Source organism: Hippichthys cyanospilos, chromosome 3 (assembly GCF_059441005.1).
Source record: "Hippichthys cyanospilos isolate Australia breed blue-spotted pipefish chromosome 3, RoL_Hcya_1.0, whole genome shotgun sequence".
NCBI lineage: Eukaryota > Metazoa > Chordata > Actinopteri > Syngnathiformes > Syngnathidae > Hippichthys > Hippichthys cyanospilos.
Genome location: NC_142371.1, coordinates 13790420 through 13818394, shown reverse-complemented (window position 1 = coordinate 13818394; position 27975 = coordinate 13790420). Strand labels below are relative to the sequence as shown.

Genomic DNA, 27975 nt, shown 5'->3' with positions numbered 1-27975 from the left:
CAACTTTCCTCCTTTAGTTGATTGTCGCCATTTTAGAAAATTAGGGTCTCATACAGTCAAATTACTCATATACTAATTTGCTGTTCCTAATTGAGCCTATAGATAGCAGCATTTAGCACACGCAGGTAACAGCGCTACTGCACAATGTATTAATTCTCCATGCGGGCCAGACGTTATTGATTTTATGACGGAGGCTGCGGGCCAGATGGAAATTGACCACGGGCCGCATTTGGCCCCTGGGCCGGACTTTGGACATGTCTTTATTACAGTGTTGTAGTAGCGCTATTGGATGGTGGCGTCCACAGGTGTGAGTCTCTGAAGTCTTCAAATACTTTATTTTGTTGTACAGCTGTACAATGTCAAATTTCATCCATCCATTCGTCCATTTTCTATAGCTACTTATCCTGCTTATGCCAGCCATTTTAGGGCAGTAAGCAGGGGACACCCAGGACTGGTTTCATGACACGGATATAGAAATCCAAAAACAATATACAACATCAAGCACAGCTTATAATAACTTACACTTTCTTGACTGTACAAAGTTAACAGTCAACACTGCTTTTGTGACCAATCAACAGTCCACATCGTTGTCTGCTTTACTATTAAGTGCACCATTCCACTATTGCAGTGGTTCTTAACCTTGTTGGAGGCACCGAACCCTACCAGTTTCATTTGCTCATTCACCGAACCCTTACATTTATGTTGTGGACCGTGGGGGGATGGCTGTCGCAAACTCGCAGTGGCCGAGACCATGCTGATAATTATTATTGTGCTGACAATGCTGCGCTATCGTTAGCTTAGCTCAGTAGGACCGGTAGGAAATCTCAGAGCAGGACGCTTTCAATGACTGTGCCCACTAACTGCAGACTAGACTGAGGAGTGGACCTCTGCGGCGGAGGCTCCACCGAACCCCTGAGACCAACACACCGAACCCCTAGGGTTCGAACGAACCCAGGTTAAGAACCACTGCACTAGTGTTTGAAAAAAAAAAGTGTTACATTAGTGCCCTTCTTTGCACTTTCTGTCCTTTTCATGCCTTGCTCTTTCTTTTTCTTCATTTAAGTTTGTCTTTGCACTCTTTTTTTCTGTCCTACCCTTCTGTTTGTGAAAGACTTGAATAAAATGTTCCTAATATTTATACCTTCATTTCCTCTTTTTCCTTTGTGACGATGTATTGTGTTTTGGTATCTTTTAAAATTTGTGGGCATCACATGAAAATATATCCAAATTACACATACTCTTCAGACCTACTGCGATAAAAATATTTACCATAGCCTCTGTTGGTACAAATAAATAGTGGTCATAATTATTTTTAAACTCTCAAGGACCTTTGGGTAGTTTTGATGTTTCACTTATACTGTATTGGAATTTTGATTTTTAAAAAAACAGCATACGTTATCAAAATTGTTACAATGAGGGAAAGCTGGTGATATCGGGTGGAAGTAGCCATTGCTGATTAATCTGCTGTTTTGTTGATTCTGCAAAATGTAACATTTTCTTGTTTTTTCTGACCCCCAGGTTCAGCTACACTTTATGCATGGCAGCAGTTAGCTCAACCCCACATGGGGGCTCTCTTGGATGATCGGCCCGGCGTGGTCACAAAGGGCTTCCGCACTTTATTACATGAGCAGGACAAAGACGATACCTGGCAACTGGACCAGCCAGAGGAAGACGATGTCTCAAATGACTCATGTGCAGGCTTGTCAGGCGAGAGCCTTTTGGACCCATTGTACTCCAATTCTTCACTATCTATCTGCTGCAACAAAAATGGCACCACTGAAGACGGAAGCCACTCTGAAACAGGGCATGGTGAAAGATCAGGGACATTGGTGAAAATTAAGCCAAGAGATGGTATTCCAAGCCCACCGCCCTCTACTTCGACACCTTTCTCGGAGAACACACATGTGGACTTCAAGGAACTCAGCACATTGGACCACATGTCTGGTGAGGTAGCCTCTTAGCATTCACCCGTCCCTTCCTGGAGCATGGGGTGGTCAGTGGGTAGGGGTATAATCTAATAATGGTGTGGGAGGGAAGCATTCAGGGAACAATGGACTTCTCAGCATCTCTGTGCATCACTCACATCAGCACCCCAGTCCATCCCACCTGCAGTCAGAGTATGTGCTGCCGTCGAAAACCGTCAAAACACAGTACTTTTTTTTTCTGTACCTTATTCTTAACTTCAAACATTTCATTCTTTTTCATACTTTCCTTTCTGATGCAATCTTTTTTTATTACTGTTATTTGAAGCAGAAGCATCTACGCTCACTGGTTACTGCTCACTGTATACGGTTTAAATTTTGTGTGTGTGTTTGTGTGTATGTATATATGTATGTATGTGTCTATATATATATATATATATATATATATATATATATATATATATATATATATATATATATATATGTGTACACATACTTACGTTCTTAACATGGGTTCGATTGAACCCTAGGGGCTCGGTGAGTCGGTCTCAGGGGTTTGGTGGAGCCTCCGCTGCTGAGGTCCACCCCTCAGTCTAGTCTGCAGCTAATGGGCACAGTCATTGAAAGCGTCCTGCTCTGAGATTTCCTACCGGTCCACTTTGAGGTCGCTGGTTTATGCAGCAGAGTGAGACCTCCCTATTAGACCGCTTAGAGAGGGCTGTATATGTGTCTGAGTGAGACTGCCTACCGGTCCGCTTTGAGAGTGCTGGATAAGCAGCGGAGTGAGACCTCCTTCTCAGTCGGGAACACACACCGGAATTAGCCCGTTATCTCCTGAGCGCCGATCCAGGCAAATAAGCTCCTGCGGCCGGCGATCTAAAGGGTCGACGCCGTACGGACTCACGACGTGGCGGCGGGGAACTGGTACTTTTACCTGCTGTGTGTTGGTTTTGTTATTTGAACAAGGTGATATTAATGCACGATTCATTTCGTGCACCAGAAAAAAAAAATCATATTTTATATTTTTTACTAAAGAAGGATTCGGTGAATGAGCATATGAAACTGGTGTGGTTCGGTGCTTCCAACAAGGTTAAGAACCACTGATATATATATATATATATATATATATATATATATATATATATATATATATATATATATATATATACACACACACACACAGTATTTATATCCGTTCCACAGTTGGGATCGTAACGCTGATTCGCTGTGTGGCGGGCAATCCAAATCCATGTTAATCAGCCAATGAGTGTTACTTCTCTCTTTAACATCACCAGCAATCTTTGGACCCATGGCTAACCAATTCAAATTTGAATTAAGCACTAAAATGCACTATAAATACGTTTTTGTAAGCACTCACAGGAGAACAAAGCGTTAACATTTTGCCATTTTGGAGCGAGTGACGCCGACCAATAGCAGGTCAGCATCTTTGGGAGTCGTGACGCCGACCATTAACAGACTAGCATTGTAGTGATGTTCAGTGATGCATGTATGTGTAGGTGCAGGTACATGTAGGTGTACTGGAAAACAAATCTTCGCTCTGAATCTTCAAGCCAAAATGTCCTTTGTATGTATGAATGTCAGAGCAACTAGCTTTTGAATAGCATAGTTTTAAAAGTCTCAGCTCACAGACACTGCTCAGTGTCATGTGAGCTCATATATCAGGTGTTATTGTAAAGCAGCTGTCCCAAGTCACATGAAGGCATGACACTCATTGCTGGTTAATATTGGAGTTGACCTTGTAAATTTGCTCTGTGGCTTACTTACCAGCACAAGCACAGTCCTTGTTCCTAATTCCAATTGAATAGCACCTGTTTTACCACACACAATGCAAAATTTCCAAATGGATTAGTCTCCCCTATCCCACCATCACTGTATTGCTGTGTCACTACATGACTTGAACATGGACCTCAAATTCAAAGAGCTGTTATAACATACTGAAAATGCTATAAGGGTTACACAAATGCTGCAGCTTTTGCTTTGGGTTTCTGCTCTGAGTGTTGGGTCTTTTTGCTCAACCCTGTGTATTTGGGGATGTTGGTTAGATTATATGCTAACAACGCATAAATTGAACCCCAACCCTTTTTTCGCCTTTTCTCTCGTTTAGTTAACTTCCCCGGGAAGTGTATGTCCCACACCAGCTCCACCTACACATTCACCACCTGCAGGATTCTCCACCCTTCTGATCAGCTAAGCTCAAGGTAAACAAAAACAAAATCACTTGAAAATGTACAGTACCTATAAATGAATCAGTTAAGGGCCCCTCTCCCAAATTCCCAAAGCTGTACATCTCGCTTACCTTGTCTCTGTGATTTTTACTGCTTTTGGCAGATCATGTAATGAAGAAGAAGAAGTGGAGTTGTATCATATGGTTGTCGTGGCTGGCGTAGACCAGACCCAATGAGTGCACCCCCTGGGTCGCATGTGCGTGAGAGAAGGCATGGGATTGTTTTGCTGTGTGATTCTACCCTTTGAGGCAAATCTAGATGGGAACTGATGACAACCCAGACTAGCTTGAAATCCCAAATCATGTTAAAATGTTGATTAGGTTAGAGCTGCATGTTGGAATTTGCCTCTGGGTTGTCAGCAGTTGAATAACTAACGACTCTTTTACCATTCAATTTGCACCGACCGCAACAAATTGTTACAATTTGAATGAGAAACTCAGTTTTCTTGTTGAATACAACACATTGCTTAAGAGATGGAATATTTTCATTGCTGATATTGTCCAGCACTGCACAAAATGCTGAGGCTGCTGTTTGATATGTCCTCAGCCTCTTATTTTTTTGTCTGTCCATCTTTTAGGATGATGGATGACATCAATTTTGATTTTCATTCAAGCCATTGACAACACATTTCTCTGGACCTCAAGTTTGTCTTTGACATTTTGTTGTTTGTACCTGTCATACTAGTAACTCTTCTGTCAAAATGACTGCAATGCAAAGGGGCATTTTATTAACAAAGCTTGTAGTTGCCTAAAAACCGATGCTCAATGCGGGATAAACAGGAAAATATCGCTTCTTGGAAGTCACAACAATGTAAGAACAGCTTCCTTAAAATCAACGTTTGCAGAAGGTTGAAATGGTTCTGGGTGATTAATATTCTGATTACTAATTCCACATTGTTACATTTTCTAGATTTCAGCTCTAAAAATTGATCTTATGTCTGTCTGTTTCTGTCCCTCCACACATACTCCTACACCATTACATATTTTCCCTTCCTCCATCGTTTTTGCCCTGTCTGTTTGCAGCTCAACTTTATCCTCTTGTCAAAGCAGTATATTGTCGACTCCGGTTGTCTTCTCTTCTCCGCACACACCTTCCTACACACCCTGCTGCACCCCACGCCGCCATTCCTTGTCCCTCTCCCTGGCTGAATCCTCCACCAACCTTCGAGACTCCACCAAGACCACCTGCATGTCACTTGGGCTGGGACAGCTCCTGCTAGAGCACGGTATCTCTGCGTCAGCACACGACCCGAGCAGTTGGGACCGCGGGCCCTCGACGCCACCAAATTCCCCCCATTCCTGTCCCAAATCTGCTACTGCCTGCCCTGATTTTCATTTCAGCCCCACTGATGATGATCCACCATATTTTGACACCTTCCTAGCCTCCAAGCCAGCATGCACCATTCTGAGGGAAATTCTAAGTGAAGCAGAGAGAGAGCGAGGCGGCCAGACGGATGACCAAGGTCAGTCTGTGATGTTGAACCTGAAACTCGTGGAAAAACTGAAACGCTTCCGCACTCTTCCTCCTCACACCGCTTCCCTCGCACCTGCAAGTAGTTTGTTAGCCCCGTTCTGCTCTACTGGGCTTGGGAGCACTGCGCTGGGTTTGAACACGGGACTGAGGAGGAATAGAAGCTATCCTGTCATGGTAGGAGCCAGTATGGCTATGAAAGATCCAGGTGGCCACCATCCTCCTGACATCCTCATACCACATTCAGGGCAAGGCCCACAAACTCCACCGGTAGTGCATGTACATGACAAAAGACAAACACAAATGAATCACCTTGTCTTGACACAAGCACTGAGCACTGACTCATCACTAACCACAAACCAGGCACAAGCCATTAACAATGGGGAGTGATGATGAAACTACTGCATAAACACTATTTTAAATACCTATTTATTGTATTTCTAAGACCCGTGATACCTTACTTCAGTACGAATGTATAAGATGAAGTCTGAAAGCCCATCCCGCCTATATGATGAATTTCCCCAAGAATAACTATTGGAGTCCAAATCAAGTAAAGTAAATTGTAGTGGCAAAACAATGTGGGCCATTTCTTGTGTCCTTTGCTGTCCATCATAAGAATGTTTCCTTTCCATGTGCAGTTTACTATTTCAAAACAAATGATTGATGAAAGAGCTATAATCCAATGAAACGCAGTGATACCTTTTCATTTTAGAATTTCATTTTTCACACTTACCTGCTCAACTTGAACAATTGCACTAGTTCTAAAAAGAAAGATTCCAATGTCCATTCTGATCTGAGTATGACTGACTTGGAGCACAGGTAAGATTAAAGTGCCAAGTTACGTGTTGCTTACAATCCCAAAATGCTTTTGGATTGTTCAAGTCCAGTAACCCTCAAGCAAATCGAGCACACATGCAACGTATTCATCTAATTAGGGTTCATGTGTATACGTGTCTAAATGCCTCCAGTATCATTTTATTCTCTATCTTCATTTTCCCTTCACTGTAAGTATGACACTACGCATTGATTTGTTTGCTAAGGTCTTCTTGATTTATGTGTTTATGTCTACCATGCTGTGAAAAGGTTTTTGCACCTTTATTGATTTCTTTATTTCTTTGCATATTTATCACCTACAAAAGGTTCTTTTTCATTTCCAATAATAATATCACATTGAGACAACCCAATAAGATCAGATTCTAAATGATGAGTTTATTAATTTTTTATAAAAAGTATTTGCCCCCTCAACCTAATAGCCAGTTGTGCCACCTTTACCTTTGACAGCAATAGCTGAAATCAAACATTAGTTATAATTGCAGTTGTGGAGGAATTTTGGACCGATGCTCTTTGCAGATGGTTTGGGGCAAATATGAGTGAAGCCTTTGCGTTCTTTTGTGACAGCAGAGGTTTTTGCCTGAGAACCCTCTCCCACAAATGCCATTTTTGGCCATTGTCTTTCTTATAGTGACCTTAACTGTGGCCAGTGAGGCCTTACAGTATTTTTTAGATGTTTTTATTGGGTCTTTTGTGACTGGATGAGATGTTCTTGCACAGTTGGTCGACTGCCCCTGGGAAAGGTTTGCCGCGGTTCATCGTTTTCCCAGTTTGTTGTTAATGGCTCTAAGAATGGTTTGCTGGAGCCTCGCAACCTTGGAAATATGGAGGACCGAAAGTGCCAAAATTCAATGAATAAATGTGCCATTCAATAATTAAATAAAAGTGTAATTAAATAATTAAATGATTCATTAATTAATTAAAAGTGGCATAAAAAAAATAAAACGGATCAATTTGTTAATTGATCAATTAAATAAAACTTTTAATTAAATAAATAAATACATTAAAATTAATGACATTTATTTAATGACACATTTTATTAATTAAACACTTATTTAATGAATGACACTTTTAATTAATGAAAGATTTACTTAATGACTCACTGTTGTGGCATTTCATGCATTTAGTTAGTCAAGCTCACTCGTCAACGTTTGATGGGCGGGTGGACGAGCTCTAACACCTGATTGGTTACCCTGCTCTTCAAGCCAAGGTGGGTCCTAGCACCTGATTAGTTACCCTGCTCTCTTAAAACAAGACAGAGCAAGGTAACCAATCAGGTGTTAGAGCCCACCAATCAAACTTTGACGGGTAAGGTTGGCAAATAAACTAAATACATGAAACGTGGCAACAGTGTGTCATTAATTAAAAGTCATTAACTAAATAAATCTTTCATTAATTACTTAAAAGTGTCATTGATTAAATGAATGTTTTATTAACTAATTAAATGTTTCATAAATTAAATAACACATTTAATTAATTATTAATTTTGGCCCTTTCGATCCTCATATGGATGTGGCTTTTTAACCTATTCTCGACTGATGGACTTCAATTAAAAAAAAAAAAAAAAGCTCTCTTTTTTTTTTTTTTAATGGTGGCATGATGTGTTTGTCCTCGGGATTGTGTAGCCTACTGCACTTTGTCCAACATTCTATTTAAGTGATTCAGCAAATGTTGTGGCAATCAAGTTTGGGTCTAGCCTGCGATTTTGCTTTCCCAAAACTGTGATTAGTCACAGTAACTGTCACTGTGTGTGTGAGCGCTGGTGTGAGTGTACCTTTGCGAGTGATAAATATGCAAAAAGAAAACACAGAAAGTTGAGATCCTGTCATTTTTAAATTCAGGCCATTTGGTTGGTGTGATTATATAATTGATGTCACTCTGCTGTATTGGTAGACAAAAACATTTCTTTGCCACTGAGGAAACAATATTTTTGTTTGTTGTTTTGATTGGGAATTGTCTTCAATTGTCTTCAGGTTGGCTGTTTTAGTGTGGGTGCTTTGCTATCATTGAATGTTCGTATGTGCCTAAAATATGTTAACTTGTTTTAATATTTGACTGTCTTGCGTTTTTAAATTGTATTAAAAAAAGTTGTCTGTAGTACTAATAGACAGAATAACAACTGCATGGAGATTTCGCAAATGTAGCTGAACAGTGTCTCTGTTGTAAAAGTTGAATAATTGATTGGTGGGAGCAGGACACCTGATGAACACAATTTGTTGCGAAACAACTGTAGCTGTTAACTATGTGGACTTGTTTTGGTTTGTTGCATTGTTTGTATTAATTATGCCTCAAATTGAATGTGTCATGAAGCCTATTTTGTACAAAATATCTTCAGTTTTGAAATTTGTTCATGGGAAATCAGCACTATGTCTGAAATTGACAGAATTATTCATCCAGGGCATCCAACATTTCAATGCAAAACAATACTGTGTGATGTTATGACAGAATTAGGATGCTGGTAAGAAAGCATAAAATGTACTAATGACTGAATACGTTGGGCATCAAAAAGTTGAAAAAGTTGTGTTGCTCAGAGCCACAGTTACAACTCTCCGAGTACTCTCTATGGAGTACATAAATGCTCATAATAGAATATTGTACAGACTAATTATAAAATGATATGAATTGTATTGTTTTTGTTTTTCAAAATACCACATTAGCAATATTTTTATTTCTGGGTCAGTAATAAGTTATTCCGGGGAATTTGGTCTGTCATGTCTATTTCAAAACCTATTCGGGAACAATGTTAAAAAGGTACGTACATCTGTGTGCTTTACTGAATGTGTTTATTTACTCATGTTAATTTAAAGAAGAAGAAGATCTGTAAGTATGAAGAATTCATACATACAGTATATATTTGTTTTAAGGAGAGCAAACTATTTTCAGGGAGAGATTATAGTATTTTACAGAACTGTACTCTCTTAAAAAAAATAATAATAAAGACTGAAATACAAATATGTCTGCTCTGGAAAAGAATGGTGCCTGTTTTTACTTTGCAGAAGAAAAATCATACAATTTGGAGTCCCAAAAATTGCGCAGTGAAAACAACAAAGCAAGGCCAAGGTTCAAACTGCATTTACAAGACGTGAGCAAAAACGAACATCAGATATTAATAAATATCACAGGAAAATGTATTTAGACAGAATGAATGTACATGTAGTGTCCATCATTTTCTTCATATCACAACCACTTTGAGTGTTACTTTGAGTGTTCGTTTATTTAGTTTGTCACTGATAGTAAAAACATTGCAGTGTTTACTTTGGTTTTGGCCTAAAGATACTTTTTAGAAAGCATTTTTAGAAAAGGGGGTACAGATCCCAGAATCGTTGTCAGGACACTGGGCAATTTTCTGTGAAATAAATGTGACTGGTTTAAAAAATTGGCCCACAACTTGATGATAGGGAAAAATGTTTTTCCTCCTGAAGGTAGAACATTTGAGAACCACTGCACTACCCAGAGCAGGAGTGTCAGACTCTTTAAGATTGCGAGCGCATGAAAGAAAATCTATTCCAATAAAACAATTTATGTAATTTTAAAACAACTTCAATTAAAAAAAACTGTCTAAAACAAGTACAACATGAATACTAATAATAAAATGTCAACGTTACTATTGATCATAAAACCTTTTCAAATTACTTATTTATTAAAAAAAAATAATTCATTTTTATACATCACAAAACCATCTTGCGGTCCGGATTAAACCCATTTGCGGGCCAGAACAGTTTGACACCCCTGATCCAGACGCATTATCTGTCAACTAAGACGAGCTTAATGCAAAAATGATCATCGTTTCATGCTGTTGAAACTCACTGCAAATTCCCCCTGACAGCTCGGACAACAAGAAATAACGTTAGCTAACTTAAAAAAACAGGCTTGTGATGCTTGTCAGTCTTCACTGCTGCAGGCGAATAACTTCCTGATATCCATCTTGGACTTACACTTTAACTCAATTCATAATAATCTTTCTAACATGTTGTGGCTCAATTTACCGACAGTGCAGTTTCTTTGCAGCGGATGCGTCCGAGGGACGCAAATTGATTTGAAAGTATGCGTAAGTGGAATCTTTTTCGATTTGTGGGCACTGTGTCTTGCTGCATACATGTAATCCTTAATCCTAAAGTTCTTTTGAGAACAACATTTTATTTGATGGCATTTAAATTAAGTTGTTCTGATAGCTTGACTACATTTAAACACATTAACACAGGGTGAACACAACAAGCAATCTCATTGGATACCAAGCTGTCAACCAAAGTGCTTTTACAAGCTCTGATTGGCTGGTTTTGTGGCACAAACGTAACGCGTGAGCAGAACTGAGCGAGCGCAGAGGACGACTCGAGCGAGCGAGAGCTCGATGTTGAGCAAACACGATGTTGAGCGAGGGAGGGAGGAGTATCGCGAACGAGAGCGAGATGAGCGCGAGAATGCTATTGCGAGCGAGCAAAAAGGAATTTTGAGCGAGAAACTTCTTTTCAATAACTTTTTTTCTGCGCTCAAAATCTGTTTTCGCTCGCTCAGTTTTATTTTCAACGCTCAAAATGTTTTTCCGCGCGCGCGCAATTGTGGCACAAATATAACGCCATAATCAGCAAGCTCTGCAGGAGCTTGAAAATTTGAATCAGGTGTGTTTAAGAGTGTAGTATGGAAAACATGCAGTTTTGCGGCCCTCGAGGACTGAAGTTTGAGACCCCTGCATTAACAAAATATTCAGAACATATACTGTATACTGTGTGTGTGAAGCCTTTTAAAAGTAATTAAAACTTGTACAGTTGTAACCAATCTGGGGCTATGATACGCTAGATGGGAAAACACAAAAAAAGGCATTCATTGCTTGACCAGCACACACAACTATAAAGTAATATGCAGCAACTGTATGTAAATATTTGTGCATTATACTGTACTCAAGTAAATGTATGCACACACGCTTGAGCGCACTCATGCATGCACATACACATCATTGAATAATCATAAAAAGGCCATCTAACAAGTTAGTTTATATTACAAAAATATTATAAACTTATGGAGAAGTGGGGTAGTGATACAAATGCTGCAATTTCTTAAGGGGATAGTGTGTAAGATTTAGACAGTTTTTCATTACGGACAGCAAGAGGTGCTGCAGAGGCTGCATTTTCCAATGTCCGTAGCTATAACAAACATGGCCGCCTCCAGAGAAGTGCCACACCAGATGTAATGATAACTAGACCTATGATTATTTTTAAAACATACTGTTAGTCATTAAGAACACAATCATTTGCAAGTTTTTGAAATTTACAATCATTTAATTTATTCCTTCTTAATGAAAAACGGTCAAATCTTACACACTGTCCATATAAACTGTATGAAGAATTTAAACAATAATCCATTGGTAATATGTTATAAACATGTTTTTTGAGGGATTACTGGAACATGAAAATGTAAACAGTTTTCATTTTAGAGATTTTCGAGAGAACAACCTTTTGGGTCATTTTTGACCCTAATTATGCATTAAATGTAAAAAAAAAAACAAACAAAAAAACGCAGTGGAGTAAAATGTACACACAATGAAGGTTTGTAATTGTCCAGCATGTGCACAATGGAATTGGGAATTTGGAGAGCTAACCGTGTGTCTAACTCCATATACAACACAACGCAATAACAAAGCAAACATTTGACATAAAGTATGTTGCATTCCTGTATATGCTTTGTTGTTTGAAGAATTGATGGAAGGCTTGTTGAGAAGGTAATTCACTAGGCTTTTGGAGAAGATAAAAGTTAAGCATTATTTCAAGTCTTTCTGAACGATAGTATTAGTTGAATTATAAGGTCTTGTGTGTGTCTAATTATGCATTCGGTAAAGGTAAACGAAAAAGCACAATGGTGAAAAGAAGCTCACATGAGACGATGGAATAACAAATTAATAACTACAGTTGACATAATAGTTAGAAAGTGGTCCTGTGGCGCCACCTAGCCTAGCGGCCTATAACAACACCTGGCGTTTGGCTCCCGATTCCAGATGTTGGTCGATTGTTGACAACAGATTCGTCTCAAGCAAACTGGAGTGTAACTCTTAAACTGCCTAACTGTCCTGTTAATCAATACGCACGCGAAACAAAGCGGCCTTTTTCCACTCCCTATTGTCTGCAAGAAAATATAAACATTCGTGAACATCTAAAAAGTATAAAAAGGTGTGTCAAGAGCGGGATTTGAAGGTCGCGGGGGAATGAATAAACACCACGCTACCAAAGTTTCGTCCGCGCAAAAGTCATACCTCACTCGTATTTTGGAGTGGCGGGGCCACAAATTGACCAGGTGCTTTTTGAAAACGTCCATGTTAACCCTCTCCTGGGAAGCAATTTACGATCGCGTTGCATTTCCGCCAATTTAACTGTAATACCGTACACCAGGGGTGTCAAAAGTCGGTCGTCGATGGTCGCTGTCCTGCATGTTTTCCAGGTTTCTTTTCCTGACTTTGGACACCCCTGTCGTACACCATCTTGCATCATGTTCGTCCCTCATGGTTAATTGCGTCTTCAGCAAATGTGTTCCTATTACCAAAAGTAAGACAAACATCCTTGGGTAAAGGTCCACCGTTACCGAACATATCAAACCGAAATTGTGTAACTCCATTAGTACCTACTCGTGCAATGATTATATTCATCCACACAGAGGCAGTGCGGCAGCCAAAGTGAACCCAGCTGGTCCAAAAGCTGAGCGTGTGCAACTCGGCAAGACAGCGAGATTGTGAAATTTGGCTCACAAAAGGAAGCCAGCAAAGCGCCTCTTATCCCTCAGTCTGGCTGCTTTCAATGTTCCAAGATCTTTTCTGTCTCTTTGTGTATTATAGGAATAATATTACTGTTTCTTTTAAACATTTAGACACAATTTTTACGTTAACATTATGAAGTACATTGATATTAAGTTCCCGCGGCAAAGGAATTATTCGTCCATATATAAGTATTCCAAGGGACAGTTAATAACTTGACTCCTAGATAACGAGCTCAGAGGAGACAGATGGACCCAGAGAAGACGCAAGAAAGTTGAAGAGATTTGGACAAGCTAGGATGAAAAAATCAGTACATTTAAGAAGATTTTAGTTGAAAGGAATGAAACTTTTTCACGCTGTAAAAACATCTCAATCAACTTAAATAGGCTTCAAAGTATATACTGTACTAGTCAAATATGGATACATCTTTAAATTCGAATAGTCTAAACATATTCCTTGTCAAAATTCGGCATGGCGGCATGAGGAGGTGCGGGACGTGGGAAAGGTGGAACAAAAAAATGCAGGACTGAGAAGGATGAGGCTCAAATAATGAAGGTTTAATCACAAACTGGGGCAAAAAGAGATGGAACAAAAACAACACAAAGTACAACAAAAACAAGAACAAACTCACTGGGGACAAACGGAAACTGGAGTGTGAGGCTTCTCGGGAAAGGCGAAAGAGTGAGGACAGCGAGGTGAAGACAATTACCCAACAAAGGACAAAACAAAACGCTTAAACTTGAACAAGCAGAAATAATTAGGAGACGCGCAATACCTGGGAAGCAACAAGAGGCAATGGAAAAACTGACTGGCTAAGACACGAGGCTGGAACACATGGATGACAAGTGAGGCAAATCATTATAACAACAAACGCGGGGGGAGCACAATGAGAAGCTACAAGTAAAACTACACAAAATTTAAGTCACAACAAAACAAAACTGACAGAACGTGAATACAATACGCTTTGAATACAACGGCTGCTGGGGATGGACCAGAGACTTTCATAATTGTATGGGACTGACCTGAAGCAAGGGAGACTGCCGAGGGCTGATGGGTGGCTTGGGAGGCTGCAGCAGTGTCATGGCTGGCCATTCGGGTGGCGGCTGCAGTGGCTTGGTTGGCGACTCGGAAGACGGCGGCTGCAGCGGCCGGACTTGAGACTCGTGAGACGGCGGCTGCAGCAGCCGAATTTGGGACTCGGGAGACGGTGGCTGCAGTGGCTGGACTTGGGACTCCCGAGACAGCAGCTGCAGCGGCAGGACTTGAGACTCGGGAGACGGCAGCTGCAGCGGCCGGACTTGGGACTCGGGAGACGGCGGCTGCAGCAGCTCGTACTTGAGACTCGGGAGATGGCAGCTGGACTTGGGAGATGGCGGCTGCAGAGGCTCGGAAGGCAATAGCAATGGCTGGGTGGGGAACTTGGAAAGCATGTGCCACGGTTGGACGGAGGACCCATGAGAGGTGCGCCGTGTGCGGACCAGGGTGTTGCTCGAGATGGGCTGAAGAAGAAGAAACGCGAGGTGACATGGGGACCGCCACAGGATGGACTCTGGGACGGGTGCATTGTGTGAAAAAAATGAGGGCTGGTGACCTTTACTCGGGCGCCCCCGTCAGCCGCCCTGGGATGGGCTGAAAGCCAAACGGGTGCTCCAGTAAAGGTCAGGGTTAACGGAAGGCTCAAAATCAAAATTTTCTAAATCAGAATCAAAATCACTCTTATAAATGGAAAGGCAAGGGTTAGTATAAAGAAAATCAGCGTCAAAATCAAAATTGTCAAACAAAAAAGAACTCTGATAAACGAATTCAGAACCGGACTCTGAACTGAATTTAACAAAAAGGGAACAATCCTCTAAATTAGAAAAATCTGAATCGATAGTGCAGTGAGGAGGGTTAATAGGTGATGGGGGCTGCACAGATGGAAACAAGGGCGGTGAATAATCTTCGAGGTCGAAGAAATCGTACTCGCGAAAGACGTGGGTTGGAAAAATTGTGGGATAGTAGAGCTCGGAAACGCAGGTGTCGGACGCGGAAGAAGGAAGGGTGGAGGACGGGTATACAGCGGGGCTAGTGGACACGGAAGAAGGAGGTATGGAGGATGTTTACAGGGCAGTGTTGGAGAGGGGGGTGGGGTTTGAGAGGTACAAAGAGGACCATATACAGTAAGAGGACTTACTTGGGGAGGAACAGGGTTGGCGGGCAGGCTGAGAGTGGGTCAAGTCATGTGACAGCATCTGGTTTGTCGCAGCGAGCTTCCTGTAGGTTCCTTGTTTGGTCGGGTCATTCTGTCACGATTCTGCATAGCGGCGTGAGGAGGTGGGGGACATGGGAAAGGTGTAACCAAGAAAATAAATGCAGGACTGAGAGGGATGAGACTCAAATAATGAAGGTTTAATCACACACTGAGGCATGTGGAGATGGAACAAGAAAATTACAAAATACAACAAAAACAAGAACAAACTCACTGGGGTCAAACGGGAACAGGAGGGTGAGGCTTCTCGGTAAAGGCGAACTAACTGGAGTGAGGTGACCGACTATGCCAAGAAACTTAATCAATAAAATGTTGAAAATCCACAGCTGTGAACAAAAAGTCATTGCAGGTCATAAAACATCATCCACATCAGAAAGATGAGAACATACGAAGATGTGCAAAATGTACAGTACTTGCACAAAAGAATCTAAATGAGAGTACATCACTTTGATTTACATGTTTTGCTTACCAAATAATTACATCAGTATTTCATGAGAATTCATGTTAATCATCTGGGTCCTCTGCATCTGAGATGTCAGATCCTGAGTCAAACCTCCCAATGGGCTCCTCATCCCAGCCATCTAGGATTGTCTTGTAAAGTCTTCATGTTGTCTTCCAGTTGGCCTCATAGCTGCTATTATACGCTAGATGGGAAAACACAAAAAAGGCATTTATTGCTTGACCAGCACACACAATTATAAAGTAATATGCAGCTACTGTATGTAAATATTTGTGCATTATACTGTACTTAAGTAAATGTATGCACACACGCTTGAGCGCACTCATGCATGCACATACATATCATTGAATAATCATAAAAAGGCCATCTAACAAGTTAGTTTATATTACAAAAATATTATAAACTTATGGAGAAGTGGGGTAGTGATACAAATGCTGCAATTTCTTAAGGGGATAGTGTGTAAGATTTAGACAGTTTTTCATTACCGACAGCAAGAGGTGCTGCAGAGGCTGCGTTTTCCAATGTCCGTAGCTATAACAAACATGGCCGCCTCCAGAGAAGTGCCACCCCAGATGTAATGATAACTAGACCTATGATTATTTTTAAAACATACTGTTAGTCATTAAGAACACAATCATTTGCAAGATTTTGAAATTTACAATCATTTAATTTATTCCTTCTTAATGAAAAATGGTCAAATCTTACACACTGTCCCTACAATCTAGGTTTTCATCAGAATCGGGGTTCTCATTGACTGTATTATGACTTAAATCAATGTCTGTAAATCGATATTATGCATAATTTAGAAATGAAATTGATCTACTCCTTTGCTTCTTTACAATGTCAAAGGCACACTGGCACCACACAGCCCATTTTGGAAAGTCAAAACGATGTGTGTGACACACAATACAATGGAGGAATTTCAAAGGCACCATCCTCATTGAAAGCAGTCTTGTGTGATGTACAAAAGCCAGTGGGAAAGTGAGTGCAATGTTTCACACCGCCACCAACCAAGTTGGACTGATCTGTTGATTGTGCAAGCATTCAAAGAAGCTTTTCCTTGGTGTGGGGAAGCTGTGATACATATTTTTGCTATCTTCCTACTAAACAGATTCAATGACAAGAATAGTGTTTTAGTTATGTCTTTAATTTTCCTCTTCACCTCGCGGGTGACTATCCTTGTTCTAATCCACTTTTATATATCCCGCACACTCACGTGAATTAAACGCGCGAACACCAGGAACAAATATTCATACTGAACAGAAATCAAATGGTCTGTAATCAACACAAAACTTCAGCATGTTCACAAACTAAAACAAGATAAATGTAAAACAATGTATGGAAACCCCAAATCAATTCACAAGCACATTACTAACATACATGCCTGAAAGAAAATACTGACTGTACTAAATAATACGTTAGAATTGGAACTGATAATGTTCACGACATGCTCGCAGTTGCACACGTTTCATGGTCCATGCTCTCAATTTAGCTGCTCACTTGAAAAAGTTGATTTTCATACCTTGTTTGTCATAAATATACTGAAAAATATTTGTATTTTTCATTAGGGCAGCACTTTTGCACATAATACGTTGGTACTGCAATTTGGCTAACTTTTTTTCGATTAAGGTTTTCAAAACTTCATATTTGTCGACAATTTTCTAAATTTCATCTATTGCATACACTACAAGTAAATCAAAGTATTGCTGAGGTTGAATTTACTCAAAACGTCTTTAATTAGGGAAGAAAAAGGGAGAAAAAATAAAAAATGTGTTCTTCATCAAGTGATTATTTGAAAGACTGACCACCTTACAGTGGAATCACATCCCAGAATGCTTTTATCAGCAAGCAATTTCTTCATGTAAAACAGTTGAAAAACAAAATAAGGGTTAGTTAGACATAACTGGAAGATGTTGAGATGGCGATAGAGCATACACTTTTTGAACTACAAATGTGTTTTTATGAGTCTAATGCCAACAGAAAGTCAAAAGGCCACATGGCAGCCTTCAAAGAATGTTAACTGGCTTGTATCTCTGAGTCTGCAAAAGATTAAAAGCAGACATGTCATGTACTGACATCAAGTCTCACTATGAGTTTTTACCATCCTCTCATGAATGTGCAGTATGATGATGCGCTTAATAAAAGATTCAGCCTGAATTATCCAATGTTATGAAAACTGCCGTTGTTTTATTATTGGTAACCTGATAGACAACAGGACAACTGCCTGCAATTTATCCCATGCCGTTTATTGCAGTAGAAACATTCATTAGTGGCACGTCCTGGAGGGGCAACAAAATGAGATTGTGTGTCGGAGCAGCACTCTTCCCATTTCATGTCCACATGACACTTTCCACTATTAACATTATTTCTATTAAATTACTGGGATTCTGCCGACTCCAAATTGAAAAGGGTACAATAAAGTACAATTGTATTTTGCTTGGGGTGTCAAAGAAATAAACATGTCATTGTTGTAAAAGATTAAACATGAAGTGAGATTGTTGCAAGACGCAGAGAATGGTCAGCACATTTAGCTCATAATTCTAAAGGTTGCCGGTGCAATTCCTAGCTGTGGTTCTTGTGCTTGCGTGGGTTTTGTCTGGCTTCATCTCACATTCCAAAATCTCGTTTGATTATTTGAAGATTCTAAATCAAGAATGGGCTAATTCATGCGGCTCACAACAACACTCTTTTAAAAAAAAAAAACATTGATATATTAAAAAAAAAAAACAATGAAAAAAAGAACAAAAAAAAATGCTATGGAAGTTTATTAGCATTTTTTAAAAGATCATTTTGAGTCAAAAAAACAGTCAAAAACAAAATATTTTAAATCTCTTTTACACATTTAAATTTCCAATTTATTTGCAGATTTCTACTATTCATGGGCTGTTCCAGTCCCGATCTCCCCAAAATGGCAGACTTCTACGATATTGTTGTTTAAAAAAAAAAAAAAAAAAGATTTAAGAGTATTAATAGTAGAAAGGTGGTTTCATAGTAGATAGCAAGCAAGGCTTACTGGCGCTTGGATCAGGTCTCATGCCATGTACTACAATCTGGGTCGGCCTCATTTTTGCCAAATTTGAAAGGACATGCAGGATTAAGTGAGTACCTTGAAAAAATGAATTGATTTTTGTGAATAAATTCACACAATAAGTTCTTGCGCTTGTAATTTGTTGTTCAGCAGGTATCTTGCCATACTTGAATGGTTGAATGTTTTCATGCATGCATGTGGATAGCCCTTTGCACGGGAAACAAAATCATGTTGTTGTTTTGTTGTTTGCTTCTTCTTTTATTGTTGACCAATGGATCTTTTACACGTTTAAAAAAAATATAGTAACCCCCAACTAATCTATCGTATTATAGCTGTGAATGACAAGTAGTGAACTGAACCAACCCAAGATTATTCACCCAACTGAACATATTTCTCCACTGCTTGGTGGTGCTGTAAAGTGACTATTGTCACATTGACTGCAGGCTGATAGCAGTTTGTACAATAAAGATGCAGAAATATAGCAGCTATGCATTCATGTCAGTTAAATTATAATTCAGTAAGCAAAAAGGGGATTTTGTGCATTTGAGTGTGTATGCGTGTGTGCGTGTGTGTGTGCGTGGTGGTGGTGGGGGGGTGTGTAAACTGTCATTATTACTCAGAAAATTGATGTTGGCACTAAATTTTAAGTTTAATTTTCTCTAACTTCATTCACACTTCATTTACACTATCTTCCTCACATGTTTACAGTTTATTCGATCAGTCTACTCGGTAATATGCTGAATGTAAGTCCATTTATTAGTGGTTCATTATTACTGGCCTTTTTGCTCTATTTTTTTGTTTTTGTTTAATTGTTTAATAACTACCTTATTATTTGCTCAATTATGGAATGTAGTCTGCTTAGGGAAGTGAACATAAAAAGAATTTCATTGTGTGGTTTCACTATGCATATTACAATAAAACCCTTGAATGTTGTATGTGCGTTTTAAATTTTTCATGAAATCCTTTTGAGTGAATGAACCTGTCAGCAGCAAAGAAACCAACTCATTACCTGAGATTATTTTAGTAACTACATGAAAAATTAATGGGAACAATGGATGCTAGCATCCTAGTGAATGAGTCTATTTATCCACAACACATTTGTAGAAAGTACAGAGAATAGAATAATTAATATTTTGCTCCACTGTTTCATGTGCACTGCATATGTAACTATGTCCACTTGATAGATTTGTCCAACAACCTCACATCATGTTGGTAGCGTCATGTTGGAGACGGCTGCCAGGTTGCACACTTGGCATTGTGATGGCAAGTAGTAAACACATTAAGACAAATACACTCAGCAACCGTAACATTCGGCACAGTTAGACAATCTAATGGAATCAAATGCAAGCACTCTCCCACAAAGGCAGCTTTACAAAGGCTTTGACAGTGTCAGGACAATATTAATTTGAACAATATACCTTTATTTACTGTAAGTACAATATTTGTGATAACACTACATTAGTTTTCTTATCTACACTTCTCTTTGACCATTTAAATGTCAACATCATGTGCTGTGTTTTATGGTGCCATCTCCTGTGGTTCTACTCTGATGATGTAACATTAATGGTGTGCTGTGCAATAATGTTATCAAAATTCCAGTCATCTGTCCACATTTGCTCAGCCTTTGTAAATAATATTTCTCATGCAACATCTTGGTAATTATGTGTACAATAACACAAATCAGGCCATGCAGAATATGTCAGAAAAGTTAAAAAAAAATTATGAGGTTTCTGCCCCTTTGCCAGTGGCATGTAAATTCCACACAGGAGGGTCATATTCAACTGTCAAAGCTCAGATCTCAGAGCTGTAAAACAAAATCTACCAGGCTTTACAGCGAGACAAGTTATATGAATATTATTCCGTTTTCTGAAACACAATACCAGCGAGAACACAATGCAGGGTACCACAACTCTTTAAACACCGAAGTAGCAACATCGCACCAAGCAACTTTCACAGTATCCCTTTATTGCAAACCATTTTCAAGCTAGAACCTTTTCAAATAGTGATACGAAAATATAACATATTATTGAAAAAAAAAAAAAAAAACGGCGACGAAAGGGTTAAATACAATGGTGTCTTTGAAGCGGAACAATCCTAAGGTTGTGTAAATCTGAAATGCAGCTCGTTTTGAAGTAAATCCACAACAAATAAATACATACAGGACACTACACAAGATGCCTGCATGTAGCAAAAAACCAGTGGCGGGCCGTGACTTTCACACGTACGCCTTCTGTGATGTCAGACTCTCGAATAGCGCCCATGCGCACACGAACGCATTACAGGGCTACAGAGGCAATTTTACGTAGCTTTTAAACGTCAATAAACCCGCATCAGCCATTAAAACCTTTTACACAAAACACATTATATGTGATGCTGCAACATCGTGTGGACATCGGGGGACAGTGCCCCTGGATTGGCAGACTGAGGTGGTGGGCCCCCTTTCTATGAAGGGGAACCGGTGTGTTCGAACTACCGAAGAATCACACTCCTCAGCCTCCTCGGTAAGGTCTATTCATTGATGCTGGAGAGGAGGGTCCGTCAGGAAGTCGAGTCTCAGATTCAGGAGGACCAGTGTGGTTTTTGTCCTGGCCGTGGAACAGTGGACCAGCTCTACACCCTCGGCAGGGTCCTCGAGGGTGCATGGGAGTTCGCCCAACCAGCCTACATGTGCTTTGTGGACTTGGAGAAGATGTTCGACCGTGTCCCTTGGGAATGTATGGAGTATGGGGTACTGGACACCCTGATACGGGCTGTCCGGTCCCTGTATGACCAATGTCAGAGCTTGGTCCGCATTTCCGGCAGTAAGACGAATTCGTTTACAGTGAGGGTTGGACTCCGCCAAGGCTGTCCTTTGTCACCAATTCTGTTCATTACCTTTATGGACAGAATTTCTAGGCGCAGCCAAAGCGTTCAGGGGGTCCGGTTTGGGAGCCTCAGCATTGTATCTTTGCTTTTTAAGGATGATGTGGTGCTGTTGGCTTCTTCAGGCCGTGACCTCCAACTCTCACTAGAGCGGTTCGCAGCCGAGTGTGAAGCAGCTGGGTTGAAGATCAGAACCTCCAAGTCTGAGACCATGGTCCTCAGTCGGAAAAGGGTGGAATGTCCTCTCTGGGTCGGGGATGAGGTCCTGCCCCAAGTGGAGGAGTTCAAGTATCTCGGGGTCTTGTTCAAGAGTGAGGGTAGGATGGCGTGTGAGATCAACAGACGGATTGGTGCAGCATCTGCTGTCATGCGGACTCTGCACTGGTATGTCGTGGTGAAGAAAGAGCTGAGCCGAAAGGCGAAACTCTCTGTTTACCACTCGATCTACTTTCCTGCCCTCACCTATGGCTACGAGCTGTGGTTCGTGACCAAGAAAACAAGATTCCGGATACAAGCGGCCGAAATGAGTTTCCTCCGCAGGGTGTCCGGGCTCTCCCTTAGATATAGGGTGAGAACCTCGGTTATCCTGGAGGGGCTCAGCATCGAGCCGCTGCTCCTCCGTGTTGAGAGGAGCCAGCTGAGGTGGTTTGGGCATCTGGTTAGGATGCCCTCCGGACGCCTCCCCGGTGAGGTGTTTCGGGCATGTCCCACTGGAAGGAGGCCCCGGGAACGACCCAAACCACGCTGGAGAGACTATGTCTCTTGGCTGGCCTGGGAGCGACTGGGGATCCTTCCAGAAGAGCTGGATGAAGTGGCCGGGGAGAGGGAAGTCTGGGCTTCCTTGCTCAAGCTGCTGCCCCCGCGATTCGATCCCGGAAGACAGCGGTAGAAGATGGATGGATGGATGGATGGATGGGTAGTAAGGGGGCCATGTCGAGGGGGTAGAAGGCACTGTTATCCTCATCATGTCTCTCGCAAGTCATGTTTATCTGCTCGGGCAGGGCCAGAACTGAGAGCACTCAATAAGTAAGGGATTCTTAGAAATGCATCAATGAAGGACAATAACTCTTTTGGGGCGTCCAACTTTCATTTTACTTCATATAGTCTCTTGGTTTCCAAATGATCCATGAAGAGAAGGAGCACTATAGAAATAGGACATGGATGGACTTATTGTAATGAGCTCCCTTAATTATTTCTTTTGCAGCATGATATTACAGAGATGTCACAGAGATGTGAACAAAAGAATTTGACATTTCACACCCTCAATTTTTGAGATTACACCATATTATCTTCCTGAGGGCTGTGATAATTATAAAATCTAAGACATGTACACTTTGACAGTAACTTTTAGCAGCATAAAGGAAGTCTGATTTTTTTTACCTTTGCCTCTCATTTTTGGATTGGGACATTCTTTTCAAACCTCAAATGACATCTAAGAATCCACAACTGAACAAGCTCACATCCACCCTGTCAATTTCGTCTTCCACAGGAAAAACCTGGAAATGGGTTTATCCTTAACCACAGAAGGCACTAGCTAACACTGAGTGTGTGTGTGTGCGCGTGTGTCTGCGTGTGCGTGCGTGTGCGTGTGCGTGCGCATGCACACACACTCGTTAGCGAGTGCACACACACACACACACATACACACGCGCACACACACACACGCGCACACACATAAACTACTATTTGTTGCATTTTTCTGTGTTGCCACTTGACTTCCTGAATGTTGTTACTATGCACAAGCACGCTGCAAATCAAGAGCAGACTCTCCATCACACACAGTCTTTGATTAAGCTTTTGGCACTTTGTTGTTGTTGAGCAGCTGGTGGGTCCTTCATTGTACTCTTCACACATCTGCTGCGTTATTTGCTGCACAAGCATTGTGCTTCATCACATCTGAACAAGTTGAGGCCATCTATGTAGTTCAGATGTGATGAAGTTCAATGTTTTTCACACAAGTAAATGAAAATGATTTTGATAAGGAAGTTGCTTAAAAAATATAAACGTTTAATTGTAATTGCCTGCTTACATCAACTTTCTATCATCAACAGACTGAACATGCCTGCATGTTTAGCACCAACATATTAATAGAAAATGGATGGATGGATAAGATGGAAAGAGTATATTGAAGAGGTAATGAATGAGGAAAATGAAAGAGAACAAAGAGCAGAAAAGATGACTGTTGTGGAACATGAAGTAGCAAAGATTAGTAAGGATAAAGTGAGGAGGGCATTGAAGAAAATGAAGACAAGATCGGCGCTTGGCCCTGATTATATATGGAAGTGTCTTAGAGAGGTAGGGTTGTTTTAACAGTATCATAGATAGCGAGAAGATGCCCGAGGAATGGAGGGCAAGCATGCTGGTGCCCATTTTGAAGAAAAAGGGAGATGTGCAGAGTTGTGGTAACTACAGAGGAGTAAAGTTGATGAACCATACAAAATTATGGGAAAGAATAGTTGAAGCAAAACTGAGGGCCGAAGTAAGCATCTGTGAGCAGCAGTATGGTTTCATGCCAGAAAAAGAGCACAGCAGATACAGTATTTGCATTGAGGGATTTGATAGGAAAGTACAGAGAAGGTCAGAAGGAGCTGAATTGTGTCTTTGTAGAGCTGGACAATGCTGATGACAGGGTGCCCAGGGATGAACTGTGGTACAGTATTAGGAAGTCTGGGGTGGCAGAGAAGAATGTTAGAACGGTGCAGTACATGTACGAGGATAGTAAATCCATGGTAAGATGTGCTGTGGGTTTTATAGAGGAGTTCAAGGTGAAGGTGTCAGGAACGCAAGCGGTGGTGAGATGTGCTGTGGGTTTTATAGAGGAGTTCAAGGTGAAGGTGTCTGGAATGCAAGGGATGGCGGAGTGCGGAGGTGGACCCAAAGACAGGGAAGCCGGAAGCATGGTGGACTCAAGAACAGATGTTTAATTTGAAAAGAGGACTAAAATCAGGGTAGCAGACAAGAATGCATAGTAATAAGCAAAAATACGAAAATAAAGTTCCTACAAAAAACTAGTATTAACGCTCAGAAAAAACTAAAGAAATATAGCTCACTAAGAACAACGAGGGACTGGCAAAATACTGTGTTGAAAACAGCAACACAGGGACAACTATATTGGATATAGACAATGGATCGACAACAAAGACTGGGGCTTAAATACAAGGACACAAATTAGACAGACGCACAACAGCGAAAAGGGCAATAGGCAGGGGAAGCTGATTGGTAGACACATGGGAGGGGGGCAGGTAACACAGACAGGTGGACAAAATCATACTAACGAGGGCTGATGCGAGATGTACAGAAACAGAAGGCGTATGAAAAGCTGCAGAAACTCCCCCAAATAAACCCGCAACCAAAAACCCTAACTGAAAATGACAGATGTGGGACTGTGGGTTAGTTGGGGTTTTGTTATGAGTGTCGGGTTTCTTTTTTGTGGGGTTTTGGTTCATTTCGGTTGGGTTCATATTATGTCTTCCTATGTCGGTCTCGTTAGTATATTTTGTTCCGCCCGTTATCCTCGTGTGTTAGCCAATCCGGTTCCTCTGCCTCTTGTTCCCATCCAACTGTTGTGTGTTTTCCCTACTTAGTCTACTTGTATCTAAGGCCCTGTCTTCTTGTAGTATTTCACACACCATTGCATATCTTACCTTGCTGATGTCTTTTCTTCATTTCCCATTTGTGTTGCTGTTATGTTTACCCCATCGTCTCTCCTTTTCCCCTGTCATCTGGTCGCAGTTCCCCGTGAGTTAATTCACGGCTAGCATAGATTAAAAACAAAATTCTGCTACTATATTAATATTTGTAGAAAAAAAAAAACAGACTACTTCATGGATTTTGCCGACTGTGGGTTATTTCTGGAACGTAATGCCCATGATAAATGGAAGGTTCAATGTGCATGGAATCACAGTGACAGAAACTCTCACTTTCCATTACTAGCACTACTGAAAATAATTTTAGTTGGCCCATACGTAACAAATATGTTAATGATGGCCTACAGCAGTCACATTTCTACATTTCTCGAAGTGAATCAGTGGAGTTTTTTGTATGACAATGTGTAGTGCCGTTCGAAGAATAGGCTATGTACACATTTGTATATAAAATGTAGCCGGTCCCAAGCCTGAATAAATACAGAGGGTTGTTTCAAAAAAAGGCATCTGACATAAAACTTTTAACAAATCAAACCTATGACTTCCATACATGATTGGTCAAGGACCAGGTTAACAGCAACCGCCATTGGCACTGTTCACCCTACAAGGTGCGGGTGGAAATTCTGCTACTGTTCAGGGAAGAGGATGTGTTCATAGGAAGAGACAAAAAAGAATAAAGCCAGGGAGGCAAGATTGAGATGATTTTGACATAAAGATCGATTCAGAGATAATGAATACAGTAGATACTGCAGAGAGATGGATACTGAATTTTGAATGTTAAGCAGGAGGCCTGGAGGAAGATCAAAGAGGAGGTTTATAGATGTAGTAAAAGAAAACATGAAGGTAGTTGGAGTGAGAGAAGAGGACGCAGGAGACAGGCTTAGATGGGGGTAATTGATTCGCCATGGTAACTCCTCAAGGGAAAAGCTGAAAGAAGTAGAAGACACATTTGAAAAAATAATAAGCGCTGAGGTCACTACATTAACTTACACCTGGAGAAAGTCTTACTTATTCATCTTATTTATCACTCATCACCACAACACAGATCTAGACATCTCTATTTATGCACACATCCAACGCTGAAAATATCAAAACAATTGCATTGTCATTTTGGATTTTATGGACGAAGGGTTTGTTTCATTAAGAAACATAAACTTCAGCAGTGAGTGCAAAACACATTTTGCCTATGAAATCCAAAATATTGGGTGCATATTTTCAGTTTAAAGTGAGAAAAGGGTGGCTTGGTGATGCAGTGAATAGCATGTCCACCTCACAGTTAATGGGACCCGAGTTCAAATCCATTTCGGTCCGGCCGTCCTGCGTGGAATTTGCATGTTCTCCCTGAGCCCACGTGGGTTCTCTGTGGGAACTCCTACTGCCTCCCACACTCCAAAAACATGCATGACAAGTTTATTGGACACACTAGATTGTCCTTAGGTGTGATTGGGTGCCTGAATGGTTGTTTGTCTCTGTGTGCCCTGCATTTGGCTGTCATCCAGTTCAGGGTGTCCCTCGCCTACTGCCCGAAGCCAGCTAGGATAGGCACCAGCAAGCTTGTGAGCCTTGTGAGGAAAAGCGGCTCTAGAAGATGGATGGAACATGAGAATAATTAGAGATGTTAACATATGTGACCTACACTGACAAAAAAGTTTGCAAGTCGGTGGATAAAGTTTCACTTCAATGACACCGATAGATCTTGTGGACAAAAAAAAAAAAAAATGGTGATTTCTCCATATATACCTTCATCAAGGCCTCTATATTAATTTAGAATTGGTGGGGAGGACGTGCTAACCACTGCTCCACTGAGCCGCTATGAATAACTCATTTTAATTTTTTCACACATGATGATCCTTTTGGCACATATATTGGAATTTCCCTTCCAATGGTCTTTCAACACTTCCTGAAAGTTTGATGTCAATATCTTTAACCGATGCTACTGGTTGCTGTGGTACTTTGAAAGATCCATCCATCCAGCCATCCTTCTGTCCATCCATCCATCTATCCATCCACTTCTCCATTTTCTTAACTGCTTTTGTATATATATATATATATATATATATATATATATATATATATATATGTATTGGACTTTGCCGCTGACATCAAAGGGTTAGGGTTAGGCAAACGACGATATAGCGAGGGACCACTGTATTCCACATCGCAACATGAAACAAAAACGTAAGTCAGGGACGCTGTAACCTGGGGGTCTACTGTGTGTGTGTGTATGTATATATACACGGCGGCAAAGTCCAATTAAAGTGAACGCTGTAAAAAACATGACTAACAGTCGCCGTTTATACTTTAACTCCCAAATTTATTACAAAATAAATCTAGGTAAGAGATTTCCAACAGCACGGTGAAGCCGCTTTCCTCCTCCCAAGAGCCTGGGTGTTTTTTTAAATCAAGCTGTTTGCTTTCGTCTACATAACAAGCGGAAGTTGGGGCGGGAATAGATTACAACCCCTGCCTTCATTGGTCGATGGTCGCGCTGGGGGACAATCGTGCGTCTTGCAGGGCACTCAAACGTG

General features: G+C 40.8%; 1 protein-coding gene across 2 annotated transcripts in view; it reads left to right on the top strand.

Moving 5' to 3' along the window:
- Positions 1 to 27975, top strand: part of trak1a (trafficking protein, kinesin binding 1a) — a 68470-nt gene that overhangs the window by 25191 nt on the left and 15304 nt on the right. The window contains exons 15-17 of one of the 2 annotated variants that reach the window (XM_088410225.1): positions 1519 to 1944; positions 4048 to 4141; positions 5191 to 5630. In XM_088410225.1, the coding sequence (XP_088266351.1) occupies positions 1519 to 1944; positions 4048 to 4141; positions 5191 to 5630 (960 nt within the window). Of the gene's footprint in view, positions 1 to 1518; positions 1945 to 4047; positions 4142 to 5190; positions 9500 to 27975 lie in introns of those variants that run through there. The other variant, XM_088410224.1, reaches the window with a different exon arrangement.